Source organism: Cetorhinus maximus, chromosome 5 (assembly GCF_964194155.1).
Source record: "Cetorhinus maximus chromosome 5, sCetMax3.hap1.1, whole genome shotgun sequence".
NCBI lineage: Eukaryota > Metazoa > Chordata > Chondrichthyes > Lamniformes > Cetorhinidae > Cetorhinus > Cetorhinus maximus.
This window is the reverse complement of record NC_135883.1, coordinates 58950013-58973681: the sequence shown is the minus strand read 5'-3', so window position 1 is coordinate 58973681 and position 23669 is coordinate 58950013. Positions and strand designations below refer to the sequence as shown.

The window sequence follows — 23669 nt, the reverse complement described above, 5'->3', positions numbered from 1 at the left end:
AGATGGTGATTGTTAGTTTGCAAATACCAGATGGAGTTACTTTAGAGGAAGGATAATGACAGTGATTTTGAAGAAGAGAGCCATTTACATTGGCTATCATGGGGACCAGGAAGGGAAGCGGGGTGGTCACTTTAGTGTGAATGGGTCTATTGAGCAAGGAGGTGGTTGGTCTTGTGAACAAGGTGAACTCAAGAGAGCTTGAGAGGAAGATGGGAGGGAAACTGGAGAAAGACATGGGTTCAGTTCTAGAGGGCGGTAAATTTAGCTTGATAATTGTCTCAACCTTGATGACAAAGAAATTTATGAACTCTTGGAAGTGATGGTGGGGGGAGGGTTTTAAGGACATAGTTGGTAGAGGAGAAAAGAAGCTAAAGAAAAAAGACATATTGGCAGTCCTGGAATCATGAGTGGATTTGTCAGGCTTGATAGTGTTTCATGTTGTCCAGCCAGATCCAACGATGGATGGGTCAACCAGTTATGTACCATGTATTTTGAGACTGTACTCCACTCACCTGAGAGTACAAAGATATAAACCGTACCGGGGGAATGATGGGAACCAGGGCATCAAAGGTGGAGCTGAGGGGACTGGTTTAGAAAATGGGCAACTAATGAAGTAACACAGCAAATTGAAGGGCCAAGCCTCAGTAGCTGAAATTTTCAAAATATAGGTTCAACTAACTTAGGGAAGAATATTTTCCAGGGGTGTGTGCAGATGGAAGAGGCATTAGAAAAAGTTACAGGAATTGATTTATCCAAGAAAGTAGTCAGAGATGGTGTTGTCTTTGATCAAGACCATGGGAGTAGAGAGCCCATGGGAGATGGCAAGATTGACCGGGTGGTCATGAATGCGGGTAGTACATGAAGGGAAAGGATTAGATAGGATCAAGGGTGCAACGTTCTCAGATAACAGAGAAACTCCAAAGTAAGGTGAACCGCATGTTTGCATCTAATAGGTTCTGTTTAATGAATGTTAAATACCCAGTACTTGATGGTAATAAGATGAACAGGTGCTGGGTGTTGATTTGCAAATGATACTCAATTGTATATAAGGAGAGCCCTCAGACCATCCCTCTATACCTCCATTCCCCACTAGGATGGTCTGAGGGCTCTCCGCCACTTACTCGAACAGAGGCCCGAACAATCCATATCCACCACTACACTCCTCTGTCTGGCTGAACTTGTTCTTTCACTGAACAATTTCTCCTCAAACTCCTCTCACTTCCTCCAAATAAAAGGTGTGGCTATGGGTACCCGCATGGGCCCCAGCTATGCCTGTCTCTTTATGGGGTATGTGGAACATTCCTTGTTCCAGTCCTACTCCGGCCCCCTCCCACAACTCTTTCTCTGGTACATCGATGACTGCTTTGGTGCATCTTCATGCTCTCGTCTGGACCTGGAAAAATTTATTAGTTTTGCTTCCAATTTCCACCCCTCCATCATTTTCACATGGTCCATCTCTGACACTTTCCTTTCCTGACCTCTCTATCTCAATTTCTGGTGATAGACTGTCCCCCAATATTCATTACAAGCCTATCGACTCCCACTGCTACCTCGACTACAGCTCCTCACACCCCACTTCCTGTAAGGACTCCATCCCATTCCTCTCTGCTCCTTCGCATCCGTCGCATCTGTTCTGATGATGCCGCTTTCAAAAAAAGTTCCTCTGACATGTCTTCTTTCTTCCTTAACCGAGGTTTTCCACCCACAGTGGTTGACAGGGCCCTCAACCGTGTCCGGCCCATCTCCCGCGCATCCGCCCTCACACCTTCCTCTCCCTCCCAGAACCATGATAGGGTCCCCCTTGTCCTCACTTATCACCCCACCAGCCTCCGCATTCAAAGGATCATCCTCCGCCATTTCCGCCAACTCCAGCATGATGCCACCACCAAACACATCTTCTCTTCCCCCCCCCGGCAGCATTCCGCAGGGATCATTCCCTCCGGGACACCCTGGTCCACTCCTCCATCACTCCCTACACCTCAGCCCCCTCCCACGGCACCTTCCCATGCAACCGCAGAAGGTGCAACCCCTGCCCCTTTACTTCCCCTCTCCTCACCGTCCAAGGGCCCAAACACTCCTTTCAAGTGAAGCAGCATTTCACTTGCACTTCCCTCAATTTAGTCTACTGCATTCGCTGCTCCCAGTGCGGTTTCCTCTACATTGGAGAGACCAAACACGGACTGGGTGACCGCTTTGCGGAACACCTTTGGTCTGTCCGCAAGCATGACCCAGACCTCCCTGTCACTTGCCATTTCAACACTCCACCCTGCTCTCATGCCCACATGTCCGTCCTTGGCCTGCTGCAATGTTCCAGTGAAGCTCAATGCAAACTGGAGGAACAGCACCTCATCTTCCGACTAGGCACTTTATAGCCTTCTGCACTGAATATTGAGTTCGACAACTTTAGATCATGAACTCTTTCCTCCATCCCCACCCCCTTTCCGATCCCCCTTTTTTCCAATAATTTATATAGATTTTTCTTTTCTCACCTATTTCCATTATTTTTAAATGTAATTCCATCCATTGTTTTATCTCTACCTTTTAGCCTATTTCGATCCCTTCCCCCCCCACCCCACCCCCACTAGGGCTATCTGTACCTTGCTTGTCCTGCTTTCTACCCTTAATGTCACCTATTAGCATATATTTTAGCTAATATCACCACTGTCAACACCTCTTTGAACTTTTGTCTATGACATCTTTTGGCAATCTCCACCTATCACTGGCCCTCCATCCAGTTCTACTTGTCCCACCCCCTCTTAAACCAGCTTATATTTCACCTCTCTTCTATTTTTCCTTAGTTCTGTTAAAGAGTCATATGGACTTGAAACGTTAACTGTGTTCCTCTCCGCAGATGCTGTCAGACCTGCTGAGTTTTTCCAGGTATTTTTATTTTTGTTTTTGTGTTGTACATAAGGAAGAGTCAGCCAACAGAGTTTCTGCTGTGAATAGCACATGGGCTAGGCACCTGCGCTTTATCTGTGCGGAATTGATATCAAGAGAGTTCAGAAGTGCAATTTTTGTTTCTGGGAGCTGCTGGTGATCATTTGTCTCGGTGCTCCGAAAAAAAAGCACAGGCTGTCTGGTGTGTTAGAGTGGAGAAGTCAGCTTTTCAGTGAGCAATAAAACTCTCTACTTAAGCATCCTAGTCCTAGTTTCTGTGTATCTTTCACACCCAAGCTTGGGAGTTAGCCACATAGTGAGGTGGACAGAAACTAACTTCAGGAGGGCATAGTGAAATGGACAGTCATATGGCAGTTGAAATTTAACACACAGCTGTGAAGTGATGCATTTTGGGAGGAAGAATGAATTAAAATATAAACGAAATGGTGCAATGTTTCTGTGCTGTATAACTCTATGAGAAGAGGACTGAATAGAGTGCAGGAGGAGAGACCTGTGTTTGTACATAAATTTGTGAAGGCTGTTTATATAAAAAAAATGCATGTGGAATAAGCAGAGGCATAAATTACAAAAGTAAGGAAATTATATTAACCTTTATAAAACGTTGATAGGATCCCAGTTGGAGTAGTGCATCCAATTTCTGTGCAGTATACTAGAGATATCTTGGAGAGACTGCTGAAGTGATTTACTAGAATGGTATTAGGTATCGGGAACTTCTGTTATGTAAAGAGATGGAGAAAATGAGGTTGTTCTCCTTAGATCAGAAGTAGTTATAAGGTAATTTAAGAGGGTTTTTATAAGGTGAAGTAGGAGAAACAGTTTCCAGTTGCGGAAGGGTTGGTAACCAGTGGACACTGATCTACAGTGTTTTGCCAAAGAACCAGAGGTGAGTTGAGAAGTTATTTTTACACAGTGAGTTATGATGAGTTGGCATGCATAACCTGAAAAATGTGGTGGAAGCTGCTTCAATTTTAACTTTCAAAATGGAATTAGATAAAAAGTTGAAGGGAAAAGATTTGCAGGGGTAAGAGGAAAGTGAGACCATTAGCTCTTTGAAAGAGCAGGAACAATGGACTGAGTGGCCTCCTCCTTGGCTGTATCAGCCAATGATTCCATAAGGGGAGACTAAAATAACCAAGGATGAGCAGTCACCAAGCAGCAACAACTGCTTGCATCTGTATCAAACCTTTAACATGGCAAAATCTCCCACGGTGTTTCAGAAGAGTGTTATCCATCAAAATTTGACTCCGAGCCAGAGAAGGCATCATCAGAACAGATGATCAAAAGCTTAGTCAAAAAGAAAGGTTTTAAGGATCATAAGAGGAGAGGTTCAGGGAGAGAATTCAAGAGCTTTAGGGCTTAGGCAGTTGAAAGCACGCAGGTGGTGGAATAGTGGAAACAGACAATATGCAAGATTGCAGAATTAGAGGAGCACAGAGATCTTGAAGGCTTGTAGAGCTGGAGGAGGTTAGAGGTAGAGAAGGGAGGAGCCATGGGCAGATTTGAAACATGAGAATTTTAAGTAAAAACAGAATGCTGGGAATACTCAGGTCATGCAGCATCAATGGAGAGAGAGAAAGAGTTAACATTTCATCAGAACTGCATATTAACTGAAACATTAATTCTGTTTCTCTTTCCACACATGCTACTTGATCTGAGTATTTCCAGCATTCTCTGTTTATATTTCAGATTTCCTGCATCCATAGTATTCTGCTTTTGTATGAAAATTTTGAAATTGAGGCATTGCTGGGCCATGAACCAATATAGATCAGAGAGCTCAAGGGTGATGAGTGACTGGAAGGAACTGGTAGCAGTTTTGGATGGGTGTACATTTTATGTAGGATTAAAGATAGGAGACCAGCCAGGAGAGTATGGGAAAAGTCAATTTCAGAGGTACTAATGGTATGGTTGAGGGTTTTAGCAGCAGTTAAGTTTAAGCAGGAATTAAGTCAAATGTTAAAAGGTGACAGAGGGCAGTCTTGTTTATGTAGTCAGAAGCTCATCCTGGGGTCAAACCCAACGTAACACAAAGATTGCAGACACTCTGGTTCAGCTTCACACAGTTACCAGGGAGCAAGATGGAATCTATGGTCAGGAACTGAGGTTGTAGTGGTCACTAATGGCTCTTATCTTTCCAATATTTAATTGGAGGAAATTTCCGCTCGTTCAATACTGGATATTGGACAAGCAGTATGACAGATTGGAGACTGTGGTGAATTGATGGTGCGTTGGAACTGTTATGAGTTTACATTTGGAACCTGATGTGTTTTCGGGTGGTGTTGCACAAGGGCAGCAAGTAGGTGAAAAATGGGAGGGGGCCAAAGTTATATTCATGGGAAATGCCATAGGTAATGGTGCTGGAGTGGAACGAAAAGTCATGGCAGCTGATTCTCTGGGTATATCTGGATAGATAAGAATGGAACCAGGCAGGCACAATTCTAACCAACTGGACGTTGGAGGAGGGTGATATAACCAACTGTGATAAAGACTGCAGACATGACAAGAAGGTTGAGAAGGGGTAATTTGCTATGGTTACAGGCTGACAGAAATGGATGATGGATATCTTGGCTGGGGTTTGTGTAGCAGTGGTTGCGGTAGAGGTAAACAAGGATTTTGAAGAAAAAATGATGGGATAGAAGTGTGAGCTGCTTGAAGGATAAGGAGGTGCCAGACGGGTAGAGGAGGACACCAAGTTGAGATTTTGCCACTCCAGTAGTTTGGGCTATGTAGATAGTGAACATAGAAAGATGAATGCACCATTCAGACCCTCTGGCCTGTGCCAACATTCATTTGGATCATGGCTGATCTGTATCTTAACTCAGTCCAACCGCCATGGTTTGAAAACCCTTAATATCCTTGCCTAACTAAATATAAAAATGAAAATTTCAATTGATCAACCTTCAGCAGCTTTTGGGACAGAAGGTCGGGTGATGTGGAAGTGTTCAAGACTCCCATTACCTTTGTGTGAAGAAGTGCTTCCTCATATTTCTCTAGAAAGCCTACAGGAAACAGTTTCTCTAATTTATTCTTAGCAAATCCTGGTATTATTTTAAAGAAGGGTTAGATCACCCCTCCTCTGTTTAACCTCAAGGGAATGTGTAATGTGTCCTTGTAATATAACTCTTGAATCTCTGGCAGAATTCTGGTGAACCTGTGCTGCACCCTCTGTAAGGCCAAAAAATCTTGAGATTTGATTTCTAAAGCTGGTCATGATACTCCAGGAAGGATTTAATCAAGGCTCTGTACAACAAAAACATCACTTCCCCCTTGAGATAAAGGTCAACATCTCAATTTTCTTTTTGATTACATTTTGAACCTGTGTACTAGCTTATGCACTAGCTTGTAGTGATTTGTGCAGCTGGAAACAAATTCTTCTGCTCATCCACAGCTCCTTGTCTGTCACCCATAACACAACGTTCTGTTTTGTCTTCCTTCGATCCAGTGTGGATGACTTAATTTCCCCTACATGGAACATCATCTGCCATAGCTTTCTCCACTCATCTAGTTCCTTTGTGACTTCCTGCTCTTGTGCACAACTTAGTATGCCTCCTATGTAGCCCCTAAGGTAGTGTTATCTACAAAATTGCATATGCAACAGTCTATTCTTTCATTCAAGGTTGGCTTCAAGGAGGTTGCAACAGGTCCCTCAATAAATCTCTTGGTGTGAAGATGGATGTTATCTTTTTTAATATTTTTGGGAATATGGTGGCATTCTGTAAAGAAGGCAGGATATGTGTCCATGGGTATTTAAACTGGGGGAACATTAGTAAAGACAGCTTATCTGTGGGACCTGAGAAATGAAAGTGAGAAATGAAAGGTACAGGTGCCAGATGCATCCATTTGTAATGAGAGGCTAAGATGAAGTTGAAATTACAAGTAAATAGGTTGGGTTTTAAAATTTGCATTAGGTGATAGGTGAGGACTTGACTTTTCAACTGCTAAATTTCAAAGGGAGTTTAAGGGAGTTTTACAACTTACAAAGGTTTCATAAGTAAACAAGGGAAGGTTATTAAACTTTATTTGACCTGAAAATGGAGACAATAGGAAGACAAAGATTTTTATATTTTGGAAAAGTTGAGTTCAAAGAGGTGCTTAGAACAATGGAGTCTAGGATGAAAGGGGAAAATGGAGATACTGAGTTGAGTTGAGTTGGCTGTGTGGGGGAGATGCCCTGAGGCCAGCTCTTGTGCTAAGAAAAGTTGTGAATTTGAAGCATCCATCCAGTTTCAAGACAGAGAAGTTTTTGTTTTCAGAAAGCAGTCTGTTTCTGCACTTCCTTGAGATTTCCACAGCAGAGTGGAAGAGAGTGAAAAGTCGTGTGGTATAGTTTAATAAAGTAGCAACAATTTTTCCCTTGGATAATTAGTGGATTTTTATGGTTAAAATCTATAAGGGAATTGTTGCCAAGTAGTTTACTTGTGTGTTCTGACCAAGTGGGTTCTTATTTTTTGGGGAATGTTTTATAAGACTGTTTCAACTATATAATTTTAATCATGAATGTATAAGTTTTTTTTTCTTGATGAATCTTTTAACTTTAAAATCCTAAAAGTGTTATTGGGATTCTGTGCTTCTGGGATCAGTAGTTTCCCCCTCATTTTCAAAATGCGGAAAAAAGAATGTTATGATCAGTAAGACAAGTTTTCCTCTGGGATTTGACTTGTTCAGCAAATAACATCAGCTGCGGTCGTAACATTTGGGGACTCTTTTTGCAGGAATTAAAATTCCTTGATTGAATTGGGATTTGTGAATTTAAAGGATATGAGTACAAGGAGAGTACTGAGTTCAGGAGTTTTGTGTTGAGGGATTTTAAAGTGGTTGGACTGCAACATGGCTTTGGCAATTGCTGAGACTTTTCTGGGAGTGGATGCTGTAACTGTAGAGTATTTGAAATCTTTGAATAAAAGTCAGCTGAGAAAGTTAGCAGATGAAGTGCAGGTAGCAATGAAAGCATAATTTCGTAAGGCTGATATGGTTATGGTACTTAGCGTTTAAAGTTAGAGGAGAAGACACCTTAACTTAATGTGTCACAGCTAGAGTTTGTAAGAGTTCAGTTGCAAATGAAGCAGTTGATATGGAAAAAGACAGAGAAAGGTAGAAGTTTGAACTTGAAAAAGAAATGGAACTGAAAAAACTTGAATTGGGAGAAAAAGAAATGAAAAAACTTGAAAAGAAAAAGGACAGATGAAAGGAAACGGAAATAAAGCTTCAGTGGGAAAAGGAGCAAAAAAAGGAAAATAAGAGCTTGCAAGAGATAGAAATGTGAAAGCTTGAACTTCAGCTTCAGAGAGAAGTTAGCAAGTGAGGAAAGAGAGAGCATCAGAGAGAAAAAGAAACCAGACAGTGTGAATTGTCTAAAGTAAAGCTTAGAATAAAGGAGGAGAGAGAGAGTGATTCAGATGATGACTTTTTAAATCAAATTCCTCAAAGGAATCAAATCTTTGGTTAGTGCTTAAATTTGTGGAGGATGGAGTTGAAAGATATTTCACCTCATTTGAAAAGATAGCTATAAAATTGAATTAGCCAAGAGATGCTTGGACTATAATGTTACAGGGTTTTTGTCAGGTACAGCAATGAATGTGTATGCTGGCTTATCAAAGAAACAACCTGCAAAATACAAGGTAGTAAAAAAGGCAATACTAAATGCTTATGACCTCGTCCCTGAAGCTTATCAGTTGAAATTTAGGACTAGGAAAGATACCTAATCGGACATTTGTAGAGTTTGTAAGATAAAAAGAAACACTCTGGGATCAATGGTTTGAGGCATCAAAGTTAGACAAAACTTTTCAAAATGATTATGGAAGAATTTAGGAATATTTAGAAAATTCCAGTAACTATCAAGACATAGTTAGGTGAAAAACAACGTGAAAAGATTAGGAAAGCTGCTGTTTAGCTGATACTTATGATGTTTCACACACAGTTGAGTGTAGGAAAAGGGTCATATGTAAATCAGCAAGGGAATTGGAGGTATAGAAAACCTAGGGATGGTAAAAGTGTTAGTTAAAAAGAACCAGTTGAAGGACGCCAGTCTATTAAAAATGGGAAGGTGTAAGGCAAAGGTGAAGGAAGAAAAGTTAAAAGAAAATGTTACCATTGTAACAAGGCTGGACGTAAAGATCAAATTGTTGGAGGTTAAATGGGAAACTGATTGCAGTGATAGGAACTCAGTTCTGTAAATTTAAAGTGCTATGAGCTCTGAGACCCAAGTGCAAGACAGACCAGTAGCCTTTGTACAGGTGAAAAAGGAAGAGTCAGTATTAGCCAGAGGGGTGGGAATGTGTTCACAACCTACCCAAGGAAGTTCTGAAGGGCAAATTACAGAGATGTTTAAAGATTTTATTTACGAAGGGAAAGTATACCTATGTGATCCAGGAAGAGCAGAAGGACTCTTAAGATCTTAAGCGATATAGGGGCTAGCCAATCATTAATGGTATGGGATAGTGCCATCTGCTGTCCAGAAGGGTTGTTGCAGATGAAAGTGTTAGTTAGTGGAATTCATGGAGGGTTCAAGCCTATTTCATTATATAAATTAAATATAAAGAGTGATTTGAAAACAGGAGAGGTGATTGTTGGAGTCGTGGAGAAATTGCCTATTGCAGGGGTTCAATTTATTCTTGGGAATGATATAGCAGGATCACAAAAATTGACTACACCTGTTAAAATGCACTCAACAGAGGTTTTATAGAAAGAGCATCCTGGATTGTTTCCAGATTGTGTTGTGCCGAGGTCACAGACAAACAAACTTAAGCATTTTATTACACCCAAAAATGGAGGCAATAGGAAGACGAAGATTTTTATATTTTGGAAAAGTTGAGTTCAAAGAGGTGCTTAGGACAATGGAGTCTAGGATGAAAGAGGAAAACAGGGAGATGTTTAGTTGAGTTGAGGTGGCTGTGTGAGGGAGATGCCCTGAGACTCACTCTGTGCTGATAAAAGTTGTGAACTTGATGTAGCCAGATTTGATCCAGTTTCAAGCCAGAGAAGTCTTTGTTTTCAGAAAGCAGTATGTTTCTGCACTTCTTGAGATTTCCACATCAGAATGGGAGAGAGCGAGAGAGAAGTCATGTGGTATAGTTTAAAGTACCAGCAGTTTTTTCACTTGGATAATATTAGTGGATTTTTATGGTTAAAAATCTATAAGAGAGCTGTTGCCAAGCAGTTTACTTGCGTGTTCTGACCAAGTGGATTTTTATTTTTTGGGGAGTGTGTTATAAAGACTGTTTCAACTGTGTAATTTTAATCATGAATGTTTAAGTTCTTTGTATGTTTAAGTTTTTTTTCTTCTTGTTAATAAACCTTTTAACTTTCAAAATCCTAAAAGTGTTACCGCGATTCTATGCTCCTGGGATCAGTAGTTTTCCCCTTGTTTTCAAAATATAAAAAAATGCTATGATCAGTAAGACAATTTACCCTCTGGGATTTGGCTTGCTCAGTGAATAACATCAGCTGCGGTTGTAACACTTCAAAAATGCCAAGGGAAATGGAGGGCAGCTGTCAGCAACTTGAAGGGTGATTTGGGTGATAGTTTAAAATAGGGATGGAGCAGCATATCTGAGTGATGGGAGAAAAGAAAGCTGGCATGAAGAGGTGATGGAAAGTGATGAGATAGAAGAAATGGGCCTGAGATGATAAAAGAAAAAAGCAAATTAAGGTAAAAGTAATTTTCTCAGGTCCATAGAGGTAACAATGTGTACATGAATACTTGCACAAAATTTAAGTCATATTAGCATGGCAGAGGTTGATGGACATGTCCTAGTTATAATTTGAAGGCATAGGATAGATGATATGAAAGAATCCAAAGTGGTGGGAAGAATTTGGATTATTGCTAAGGTACAATCAGCTTGGAGCATCCATGAGCCAGTGTCTTAGTTTGGAGAGCATTGTGGAGAGGGAGTGTGTCCAGGAGCTGTTCGGGGACAGAGCATCAGTGGGAACGCTGCTGGAAGTTGTCATCGGAACCAAAGTGGTGGAGAAGCTTATTAAAAAGGAACTATGGAGTAGAGTCTGCAGTAAGTGAGAATTATACTGGGAAAATGAACCAACAGATAGGAGTTGGGAGCATTCATGACTTATGCACACATAACATATTTGTTTAATGACCCATTGAAGAAACAGCCAAGCTGTTTTTTAAAAAAAAAAATAATTTTCTTTGGGTCTGTTTGCTTTCTTTTTGTCAACTTCAGTGAATTCAACATTTTCTGAATGTTATAAAGCTAATATATCTAACATATCTAACTCATGAAAGTTCTTACTGACTCTAATCATCATTTTATTTTTGTGTCAATTAATCAAATAGTAAACAGAAATCAAGCAGTGTTACCTGATGGGCTTTTTATCAAGTCAAATAGTGCAGGAAAGATCAAGCCCCAATATTTTGATTGCATCATGTTCTAATGAGTGGTGTATGGCATTTTCTTCATATTTTAACAGTTTAACTGTATTGTTTCAGTATAAATAGAGGCTGCTAGCCTTAATGTGTTTACTTTTCCTTGCTGTATTTTAATGTCTCTGGTACTTAATCACAAGGGACAACATTGACGTATTTTTTGTGAAAGTGTAAGAGCTTTCCAAAGATTCGCTCTGATAAATGTGATGACTGAGTAATCTCATAAATGTATTACACTTATTTTTAAGATTGAATCCATTTCAAAATTCCAGGATGATTGAGAACTTCCATTATTATGGTTCACTGAGCATTTGTATATTATGGATTGCATTCCCTGTGCAAGAATGTATTCCACGGCACATAGAAATGCTAAAGCGATACCTTTTTCAATAGGCTGGTTTAAACTGACTTTATATCAAAAATAGAACAAATCTTCAATTTGCTGTTCCGTATATTAATAGTACATACATATATAGATGCCTATAAAATTAAGGATAATATATTTTTCTTCCCGTTCAGTTGACTGGATTATTGCTGATATGTTAGCAATCCGACAAAACGCACTTGGCCATGTGCGTTACGTTCTAAAGGATGGGTTGAAGTGGCTTCCCTTGTATGGATGGTATTTCTCTCAGGTATGGTACCATGTTTAAAATTTGTGAGGAAGGGAAACAATTTGCAATGGAAACAAGTTAGATTCAAAGAGTTACATCATTTGTTCAGACATTTTGTGGCTAACCAGTTTGTCATACCTATATACTAATGAGAACAGTACTTGAATTGCATACCGACCTTCCTCTCCGCCAGTACTTTTAACTTAAAAACAAGTCAGCTATTTAATATGCCATTTTAAAATAATTGTCATGTTATTAAAGTACTGGCATGACCTTATTGCATTCATGGAATAGAATTGAAAGGTTCTGTAACCTTCAAGCCATCCCAAATTCTGCTGCCCATATCGTAACATGTTAAATCTCATTCACACGTCGCCCCTGCACTTTATGACCTACATTGGCTCCCATTTAAGCAATGCCTCAATTTAAAAATTCTCTTTTTTTTCTCAAATCCTTCCAAGGCTTCAGCTCAACAGCACTCCGACATAGCTGCGCAGCTCCAATTCAGGCCTCTGGAACACCCCTACTTTTAATTGTTCCACTGTTGGCAGCCTGAACCTTAAATTGTAAAGGCCACTAAGCTCTGGAATTTATTCCTTAAACCCCTCTGCCTCTTTACCTCTCTTTCCTCCTTTAAGGCACTCCTTTAAAACCTACCTTTTTGACCAACCTTTTAGTCATCTGCTGTAATATTGGCTTATGTGGCTTGGTGTGAAACTTTGATGCTGCTGCTACTGTGAATTGCATTGCGATGTTTTACCTGGTTAATAGCACTATGTAACTATAAGTTATTGTTACAGTGCAGAAGGCTACCTTTTTTGCCCATCATACCTCTGACACTTTTGAAAAGATATCCAATTAGTCCTTATCTTCTATTCTCCCCCCCACCCCCCACCCATAGCCTAACAAGTTTTTCCTTTTCACGGATTTATCAATTCCCTTTTAAAAATTATTGAATCTCCTTCCACCACACTTACAGGTGGTGCATTCCAAATAATATTCATTATTTTCCCTCCTATCGCATCTGTTTGTTTTGCCAATTACCTTTTATCTGTCTCCTCTACTCAACAACCCTCCTGTCACAGGAAACTTTTTCACCTTATTTGCTCTATCAAAATTGTCCATGAGTTTGAACACTTCCATCAAAACTTCCCTTAACAATCTCTGTTCTAAGAACAGTCTCTGTTTCCCTAGCCTCTCCACATCTTTTATCCCTGGTATGATTTTAATAAATCTCCTTTGCAACCTCTGTAAGACCTTGACATCTTTCCTAAAGTGGGGTGCCCAGAACTGGGAACAATACTCCAGCTGGGGTCTATCGTAGGATTTAAAATCATTTCCTTTTTTACTCTATTCCTCTGTTTATAAGAACATAAAATATAAGAGCAGGGGTCAACCCTTCTAGCCTGCTCGGCTGTCTGATATGATCATGGCTGATCTTCTACTTCAGTTTCACCATCCTGTACTATCCACATATCCCTTAATTCCCTGCAGTACCCAAAAATCTGTCAAACTTTGTCTTAATCTGACAACGACTGAGCCTCCACAGCTGTCTGGGATAGAGAATTCCAATGATCCACAACCCTTTGAGTAAAGAAATTTCTCCCATTTTCAGCCCTGAATGGCTGACCCCTTATTCTGAGACTATGATCCCTAGTTCTAGACAACCCAGTCAGGGGCAACATCCTCCCAGCATCCACCCTGTCAAGCCCCATAAGAGGTTTCTGTTTCTATGAGATCACCCCTCATGAGTATGGGCCTAATCTATTCAACCTCTCCTCTTTGGGCATTTCCTTAATTCCAGGGATAGTCTAGTGAACTTTGGCCGCACTCCCTCCTTAGCAATATCCATCCTTCGTTAAGGAGGTAGTGCTCCAGATGCTGTTTCATCAAGGACCTATACGAATTGCATTATGATTTTATTCTAATAGTCCAATCCCTTTATAATAAAGGCTAACATACCATTTTATTTCCTGATAACTTCCTGCACCTGCATGTTCATATTCTGTAATTCGTGTACAATGGCACCCAGGTTTCCCACTCTTTCACCATTAGGAAAGAAAATTAAATTTCGAAGCCAAGGATCCTGCATGCCTTTTTAACAAACTTCTCAACTTATTCTGCCACTATTAAAGACTTCTGTATGTATATCCTCAGGTCTCTGTTCCTGCACCTCCTTTAAAATTATTAGTTTATAATGCTTCTCCTTTTCTTCCTACCATAATAAATCACTTTTGCTGCTTCTCAACATTAAATTTAATCTATCTGTAGGTCCATATCCTCTCGAAGTCAGTTACTTTTCTTCTCACTGTTTACTATACACCATCCGATGCAAACTTTGAAATTCTGCCCTATACAACCATGTATGTCTAGCTCATTAATACATATCAATAAGAGCAAAGGTTGCAACACTGAGCCCTGGGGAACACTGCTGCATACTTTGCTCCAGTCTGAAAAACAAATTTTCACTAACTGCTACTCTGCTTTCTGTCCCTTAGCTAATTTTGTATTCACATCGCCACTGCCCTTTAATTCCATGGCTTCAATTTTGTTGGCAAGTCTATTGTGTTACTTTATCAAACACTGTTTGAGAGTCCATATACATAATAGAGACTGTAGTACCTTCATCCATCCCCTCCGTTCCTTCATCAAATACGCAATCAAGTTAGTCAAGCATAAAGATAAAAGCAAAATACTGCAGATGCTGGAAATCTGAAACACAACCCGAAAATACTAGAAAAATTCAGCAGGTCTGGCAGCATCTATGGAGAGAGAAATATAGTTAACGTTTCGAGTCCGCATGGCTCTGAAGAAGCCATACAGACTCGAAACGTTAACTACGTTTCTCTCTCCACAGATGCTGCCAGACCTGCTGAATTTTTACAGCATTTTTTGTTTTAGTCAAACATAATATGCCTTTAATAAATCCGTGTTGGCTTTTATTTATTGAGTCATTTTTCCCAAGTGCCAGTTGTCTCTTGGATTAATACTGAAAGTTTCTCAGCCACTGGCAATAGGTAGAATGGCCTGTAATTGCTGGGCTTGTTCCTCTGTGTGGTGGTCCACTTCTACTAATATTGTCATGAACAGATGTGTCTGCAATAGGTAGATTGGTGAGGATGAGGTTAAGTAGGTTTTTCTTTGTGTCGGTTTTCTCATCACCTATTGCAGGCCAGCCTGGCAGATAGGTGCTTTAGTAGATGCCAGCTCAGTCAATCAAAGTGCTACCTAGCTACTCATTGAAATTCCCCATCCAGAGTATTTTCTATACACCTCCAGAGCTACCCTCTGTTCCTTTATAGTGGTGTTCAACATGGAGGAGCATTGATTCATCAGCTGAGGGAGGGTGGTCAGTGGTAATTAACAGGATGCTTCCTTTCCCATTGTGGAGCTGACCAGACCACACGGGGTCCAGAGTCAATGTTGAGGATTCCCAGGGCCACTCCCTCCCGATTTTATATACTACTTGCAACCACCTCTGTTGGATCTTGTCCGTACAGTGAGATGGAACATACCCAGGGATGATGATGAAGTCGGGCCATTTGCAAACAGGTATGATTCTAAGAGCTTGGCTATGTCAGGCTGTTGCTTGATTTGGCTGTGGGGCAGTTCTCACAAATATGCCACAAGTCCTCAGATGATGGTGAGGAAGGTCAACTGTGCTACGTGTGCCTTTGTCACAGTTTGGTGCCTAGGTTGATGCTGGGTGGTCTGCCTGGTTTTATTCTTGTACTTTGTAATGCTTTGGTACACCTGAGTGGATAACTGGGCTATTTGAGGGCAGTTAAGAGTCAGTGACATTGCTCGGAACAGGTGAGGATGACTGATGCCCTTTGGGGAAGGAAATCTGTGAACCAGATGAGTTTTTATGATAAGCCTTAGTCTCGTGGTCACTTACTGATGGTAACATTCTATTCCAGATTTATCTAATTAACTTCCCTCCAGGCATTCATCTAGGCTTTTGGATTGCTAGTACAGTAACATAAGTACTATGCTACTATTCCTCCTGCACAACATGTGCCTGAAGCTCACCAACCTTATTTACCATGCTCTGGATACTTGAGCACATGCACTTTAAACCCACCTTAGCCTGCTTTGCATTTCCACCTGTCAGATCCCACTTATTTACGAACTACTCTTTGTTCTACTGTTGCTTATCTCTCCCAGTCCTCTGGACACCTTGTATCTCTTCTCTACTGCTTCATCTGGGTGTCCCTCTCCCTGCCACATTAATTTAATCCAAACCTCGCTGCAAGGACAGTAGTCCCAGCCTTGTTGAGGTGCAACTTATCCATTACATACAGGCCTATCCTACCCAGAACTGAACTCAATGCCTCAGAAGTCTGAAGCCCTTCCTCCTGCACAATGTCTGCAGCCATTTGTTAATCTCTCTTATCTCATTGTTGCTATACTCAATACCACCTGGCACTAGGAGTAGTGACTACCTTTTGAGGTCCTGCTCTTTAACTTCCACTCTAGAGCCTGAAATTCTGATCGTGGAACTATAACCTTTTTTCTACCTATGTCATTGGTTCCAACATGGACCCAAACTTATGGCTAAACCCTTCTCCGCGCAAAATGTTCTGCACCTTTTCAATTACCCTGGCATCAGGGCAACAACACGCCAGACAAGACTTGTGTCCAACCTAAATAAGATTGCAAAGGCAAAATATAAAAAATACCTGTTTACCTCCATTATTTCTCGGAGCAAATGACATAAACTTCCTGTCAAAATCTTGTCTAACTCAATTTTGAATTTTTCAATTGACCTGGCTGGGGGGAGGTTTTTCCAAATTTCTCCTTCCCTTCATGTAAAGAAGTTCTTGACATAAGCCCTGAATGGCCTGCCTCTCATTTTAAGGTTTATACCATACCTCCTTGTTCTGGACTCTCTCTCCTGCATTCAGACTTATTAATTGGGATCTCTACTAGCTCTAGCAAATCCTTAATCATCTTGAATATTTCAATTGAATCACCCCTTAACCTTCTACACTTAAGGAAAGACAAGCCTAGTTAATGCAATCTGTCCTCATAATTTAAACCTTTTAGCCCAGGTATCATTGTGATGAATCTCCGATGTTCCCCTTTCAAGGCCAGTAAATGCTTCCTGAGCAGAAGTGCCCATAACTGAACACAGAACTCTTCATATTTTTTTATCCTCTGTGTGAGTACGTAAACAGTTTTTTGCATGTTTTTCCTAAGCTGCAGTCCAGAGTAGCTGGCCTTGGTGGTCTTAGAATTCAAAAATTGGTTTAAAAAAAATCAACCCTTTCACTAATATTCGTTTACAGGTACAAAATATTTACTTTTTTGTAAATATCCAACATGATTGTAGTCTCAAAACGTGCTGGAAAAGCTCAGCAGGTCTGGCAACATCTGTAGAAGAGAAACTGAGTTAACGTTTCAGGTCGAGTGATCTTTTTTGACTAATGTCAAAGAATGGTTACAGCACAGGAGGTGTCCATGCTGGCCCTCTGAAGGAACAATTCATCCAATGCCACTATCCTGCACTTTCCCCATGTGCTGAATTGTTTTCTGAAGCAAGCATCCAGATTCCTACAAGTTACTGCTCTTGCTTAGTAAACTCAGGAAGTAACCATTTGACAAATAAGAATTCCTCATCTTGAGGGCCATCGAGCAACTTGATCGTTATACATTAGTGGTTTTTGGCATTTTGAGGCTGAAATTTTTATGCCGAACTTCATTTGAGTATTTGAAAGATGAATTATGAACAAAAATATGAAATAGGAGCAGAAGTAGGCCATTCAGCCCCTTGAGCCTGCTCCACCATTCAGTAAGATCAAGTGGAAGATCGAGTTCCACATTCCCATCTACCCTCGATAACCATAGATTCTTGTTAGGTAACCTACCTCTGCCTTAAAAATATTCGGTGATCCCACTTCCACTGCCTTCTGAGGCAGAGTGTTCTAAAGTCGCACAACCCTCTGAGAGAAAAAATTTCTCCTGATCTCTGTCCTGTAAGGGCGACCCCTAATTTTAAAACAGTCCCCCTAGTTCTGGAATTGCCCACAAGAGGTAACACCCTTTCCATGTCCACCTTGTCAAGACCAAATCAGGATCTTATATACTTCAGTCATGTCAGCTCTCACACTTCTAAACTCCAATGGAAATGAGCCCATCCTCCCAACCTGTCCTCATAAGACAACCCGCTCATTCCAGGTATCAATCTAGTAAACCTCCTCTGAACCACCTCCAACGCATTTACATCCTTCCTTAAATAAGGATACCAAAACTGCACACAGTATTCAAGATGCGGTCTCACCAATGCCCTTTACAACTGAAGCATAACATCCTTACTTTTATGTTCAATTTCTCTCAATAAAGGATAGCATTCCATCAGCCTTCTTGACTACATGCATACTAACGTTTTGTGACTCCTGCACGAGAACACCTATATCCCTCTGCACCTCGGCGTTCTCCAGTCGTTCTCCATTTAAGTAATACTCTGCTTTTTAAAATTATTCCTGCCAAAGTGAACAACTTTGCATTTTCCCACATTATACTCTATTTGCCAGATTTTTGCCCACACTCTCAACTCATCTATATCCATGTGCAAACTCCTTGTCTTCTTCATAACATACTTTCCTACCTACTTTTGTGTCGTCTGCAAATTTAGCTACCATGCCTTCAGTCCCCTCATCTAAGTCATTGATGTAAATTGTAAAAAACTGAGGCCCAACACAGACCCCAATGAGACCCCACTAGTCACATCCTGCCAATCAGACAAGACCCATTTATGCATACTTGTGTTTTCTGCCAGCCAGCCATTCCTCTATCCAGGCTAAAACGTTACACCCTACACCATGAGCTTTTACTTTCCGCAATAGCCTTTCTGGCACCTTATTGAATGCCTTCTGGAAATCCAAGTACAGTACATTTACAGGCTCCCTTTTATCCACAGCGCATGTTACTCCTTCAAAGAACTCTGATAAATTGGTGAAACATGATCTCCCTTTCATAAAACCACACTAAATCCTCCTAATTACCTTGTCTTTTTCTAAGTGCCTACCATAACTTCTTTAATGATCAACTCTAACATCTTCTCCACAGCAGACATCAAGCTAATTGGCCTATAATTTCCTTTTTTCTGCCTTCCTCTCTTGAATAGAGGGATTATATTTACTACTTTCCAGTCTGATGGAATCTTTCCAGAATCTAGGGTATATTGAAAATTAACACCAACACATCTAATACCTCATTAGCCACCTCTTTTAAGACCCTAGGATGAAGTCCATCTGGACCCGGAGACTTGTCAGCCCGCAGCTTCATCAATTTGCTTAGTACTACTTCCCTCGTAATTGTAATTTCACCAGCTTCCTCTTTCCCCTCCACCTCCTGATTTATAGCTATTACTGGAATGTATTTTTATATCCTTTATAGTGAAGACAGAAGCAAAATATTTGTTCATTTCAGCCGCTATTTCCTTATTATGTACTATTAACTCCCCATTTTCACTCAGTTGAATAATTTCTTATCACCTCTCATGTAAGATTTTAGAAAAGACCAAACCCAAAAAAAAAACCATGTAGCATGCTATACATGACAGACTTGCTTTTATATGGAGTAAATGGTACTGATTTTTGGTTAAGATCACATTCTGCACAATACGGGAATGCATCCAGAACCATAATTTATACAAATAAGATTCAAGTGTGAACAAAGTGAGACCGGCAGCTGTTGTTACAATTTGTATAAAACTCTATAAATTTTCATTTTCCCCATCTGTATTCAGACTTACTAATTGGAATATTAAAAAAAACATGGACAATTATCTTGAGGTTGGAAGCATTTAAAGTTTGCAGTTCAGAATAATAACCAACTTACCATTGTTGTTGGAGTTTTTTCATAGTTTGCAAATGTGAAATGTTTTGGTTGTACGTTCTGAGACAAGCTCTTAATTTTACAGTTGAACTGGAGACCTGTATAACATCTTTTATGCCTGTTGTGCGCTTCTGAGATTATGTGGAGTACTATAAATTAGAAAAATGGGATTGTCCAATGCTGACATGAATAGGACCTGTAAAGCTTATCCATGGACAATTACCACTTTTTGCCATTTAATGTCAGCTATCAATCAATTGTGTAGTTCATGTTGTACTTTTAAAAATTCTGTTATGAAACCCAGTAAGCTTTGCAATAAGATGTCATTCATCGTGAATGTCATTTATATTTTAGCATGGAGGAATATATGTCAAGCGAAGTGCCAAATTCGATGAAAAAGCAATGGCTAATAAACTTCAACAGCAGATAAAAGTGGGCACCCCAGTAAGTACTTCAATGCTGTTTACATTTTGATGTTAATGATAGATAAATGTTGCTTAAAGTTAACTTTTGTTTATCTGTTTTTGTAAATGCTCTATTAGCTGCTGTAAGCTTGAATAACATTTAGCTATTTCAATATGGTTATTGGATTTTGATCTGTTCTCTGAAGCAATTTTACGTTGCAACTTCCAAAATATTTATTTTAAATTGTGTTTTTTGCACGGTTTTAATGTGTAACATTTCTTTACCCAGTTGTTAAGAATTTTTTTTTGGTGGTAGAAGCCCAACTATTTGTACTAGAATCTGAATACTGTCTTATGGGTGCAGGCTTGAAGTTCTGCTCAAGAATCAGAAGCTCTTTAAGCCATAATGTTCTTGTAGATCAAACGGAATTATTATTCCATGACTGTTTATAAAGTGCTAAAGCAATCAAAATAAAGAAATTTGCCCAGTATTATTTGTGTTGGAGATCATTAGACTGCTTAATGATTATGAAACCTGGCTCGTTATTGGATTCCATTTGATGGTAGATGTGGGCTATTTTACTCTATCCTAACCATGGTGTCTTGATAGTCAATTAGTGTAAAGTTGTTAGGATGGTTTTATTTCTCAATGGGAGATGACAGCATTCATGGAACTTTTCTGACGAAAAATTACTGAGCTTATTTCCTTGTTCGTCCTTTGACACAAAGGTGACCATGTTCATCACCTGCCATGTTTGTTAGGGTTCTAGTGGGTACGTAGGTGACTGCTAACACTGATCTGTGCCTGGAAGGTTCTGCTGCAAATAGGGCAGCATACTGCGGACAATTGAGTTATGTCTGTGTTGCTGGCTTGGGATTTTCTCTCTGCTTCTGATATGTGCTTTTTTTTTGAAGGAAGCTGCATCCTTTTTTATTTGGTTGCGCAAGGTGTAGCGATCGTGGGTGAGGGGGCTTCTCTCAGGACTCAGGGTCAATATCAAAACTCCAACGCGAAGCCTTCACTTTGTCCTTGTAGCGTTTCCTTTGATCATAATGAGTGCACCCCAGACTCGAGCTGTCCATAGAAGATTCACTTTGGTAAGCAAGTGTTAGGCATTCTAGCTACATAACCAGACCAACTCATGTACTCAGACCATTTGTGACTGTCTCGATATGGAGTGGATGGTTGGCATGTCAGCTTGGATGAGCCACCTCTGTGTCTGGTATTTTGAGTGTTTTTCAGTCCATACAGAGTTTTACTTGGAGCTGGTGTACTTGGTCACCGCCTTTGTCCCTTCTGACACGGCGTGCTTCGCTGGTTCCCTGGGCAGCAGCAGGCGCATGGCGGTCTGGATCTCCCAAGAGGTGATGGTGCTGCGCTTGTTGTACTGGTCAGGTGGGAAGCCTCACTCATGATGCGCTCGAAAGTATCGTTCACATACGAGTTCATGAGGCTCATGGTCTTGGAGGAGATGCCGTTGTCAGGGTGAACCTGCTTCATCACTTTGTAGATGTAGATGGAGTAACTTTCTTTCCTGGATCTTTTCCTCTCCTTGCCACCCTTCGCACGCAACTTTTTCTGCACTTTCTTGGCGCCTTTCTTGGAAACCTGCGCTTTCTTCTAGTCAACCATGGTCACAGTCGGCATCAGGCACAGAATGTCCTGACATCTGATTGTCAGAAGCTTCTGAAGGCAGCTCAAGTGGAAGTGGTTGAGCCCCTTGACATGATCCTGGTAAAGAGTCCAAGCCTTGCATGGGTTCAGCAGGGTGGGCAGGACTATTACTCTACACATTGTTTGGTAGTTTGAAGTATTTTACAATACAGTTTGAGTATCCTTTATCCGAAATCCTTTGGGCTGATTGTGTTTTGAATAAAGGATAATTTCAGTTTTTGGATACTGCATCTAGGCCGAGGCCTAATTGCATTATGATGGCTGAAGCCTAGGCTAGCTGTAGTCTGAAGTAAATAAAATGGCTAGAAAAATAAGATGTACCACTGAATAACAAATACAGCGCACCTGTGATAGGTCCTCACCCGTGGCGCCATCTGCTTGTAGGAGAGTAACCCTCTCAAGGTAAACAGTGCAGACAAACAACTAAGCTTTCCCTGCTAAAGGTTGGGTGAGGTCAGCGAGGTTTGTCGGCTCAGGCCAGAGACCTCCCATGCTAAAGGTTGGGTGCAGTTGGCAAAGTTTGTGTCGGCTCGGGTCATAGACTTCCATGCCAAAGGTCAATGAGGTTCAAAAAAAAGTGAGGTTTTTGGATGTGTTTGGTTTTCAGATTTACAGATAAAGTATACTCGACCTGTAGAGTGAAAACACTGTTAAACAGAAATGAGAGTTTCTGGGTAGAAGTTAGGTATTTGCTAAATTTTCAAAGGCCCAAAATTAGCTGAAGCAGGGTATCTCCTAGTATATCTGATTGGTTAGATGTTCTCTTGCAGTCTTTGGCTCAATTTCTTTTTTAAGTTGCTGAATGCGTGAGCTGATAATAGAACATCTGGGACTTGGAATGACAGGACCAACAGGTTTTACTTTAACTATTAAGATTGAAGCATTGATATAGAAGCATAGGAAAGAGGGTGAATTGAAGCAAAATTTTAAATTTGGCATTTTTGAAATCTCCACTTCTAATTGTTCACTTTCTGAGCCAGAAAGGCTCATTGGTGGTTATTAACAATTATCATATCATTAAAAGGGTAATTAGACTGTTAATTGCCAGTCTTGACTTTGTATCAAGATTAATGGGCTCAAGTTTAATGGGCAATTAATATGCAAATTGGAAAGTTTTTAGACTTCAGAAACATTTGCAACCAAAAATTGGTGTTGAGTTCATCCAAGTCTTGCCAGCCACATGAAGAACTGAACAATATTGCTCACTTTTGCTCTGGATAGAGAATGTAACCTTTTGTTGATACTTCTGTTTTTGTCTTTTTCTGTCTCTGCAAATTGCAAAGGAAAGCTCAAGATCTTTGTATCTCCTGTCCTGTGAAGTCATCCCTTTTAAAAGGAGTCATTTTTTATTTTCCTAACTGATCGGTTGATTATTGCCTTGTTTGTTTGTGGTATTGACCACCCTCTTATCTGGGAGATCATTCTTTACTACCAACAGACCTCTCCTTGCCAACAAAGGTTTTTCTTTCCAAATGTCATCCATGCCCTGAAGAATTTTGGGAATGAATGACTTAACCATATTATTATTTCTCGCCACAGTACAAGTCAATGCGCTGTCTATAAGTGAAAGGAAAGCAAAAAAGCTTAATCATATGAGATTAAACCAAATCCTAATCTTATCATATACATAGGGCATTTTATAATGCCGCAACTTCACAACACCCACAGGAAGGCTAAATGCGAGATGACTTATTTGTGCAGAAAGATTCACAATTCTTGGGATATCTCTCCCTTGCAGCAAGATGCTGGCTGATTTGCACATTAATAGCAATGTGGCCACACATGGTTTTTTTTTCCAGCAAATTTCAGCTCAATGTATTTGGCTTGGTGCTATGTGCTAGAAATTCCAAATT

The 23669-nt window shown here is 40.4% G+C and overlaps 1 protein-coding gene and 1 non-coding gene across 2 annotated transcripts in view; both read left to right on the top strand.

Moving 5' to 3' along the window:
- The window catches only part of agpat5 (1-acylglycerol-3-phosphate O-acyltransferase 5 (lysophosphatidic acid acyltransferase, epsilon)), a 134988-nt gene that overhangs the window by 44859 nt on the left and 66460 nt on the right, over positions 1 to 23669 (top strand). The window contains exons 3-4 of the mRNA XM_078541908.1: positions 11801 to 11916; positions 20092 to 20181. Coding sequence (XP_078398034.1) covers positions 11801 to 11916; positions 20092 to 20181 — 206 coding nt within the window. The remainder of the gene's footprint in view (positions 1 to 11800; positions 11917 to 20091; positions 20182 to 23669) is intronic.
- LOC144681186 (U11 spliceosomal RNA) lies at positions 2926 to 3060 on the top strand. The gene has a single exon (XR_013576717.1). It is a non-coding gene; the product is annotated as a U11 spliceosomal RNA (small nuclear RNA).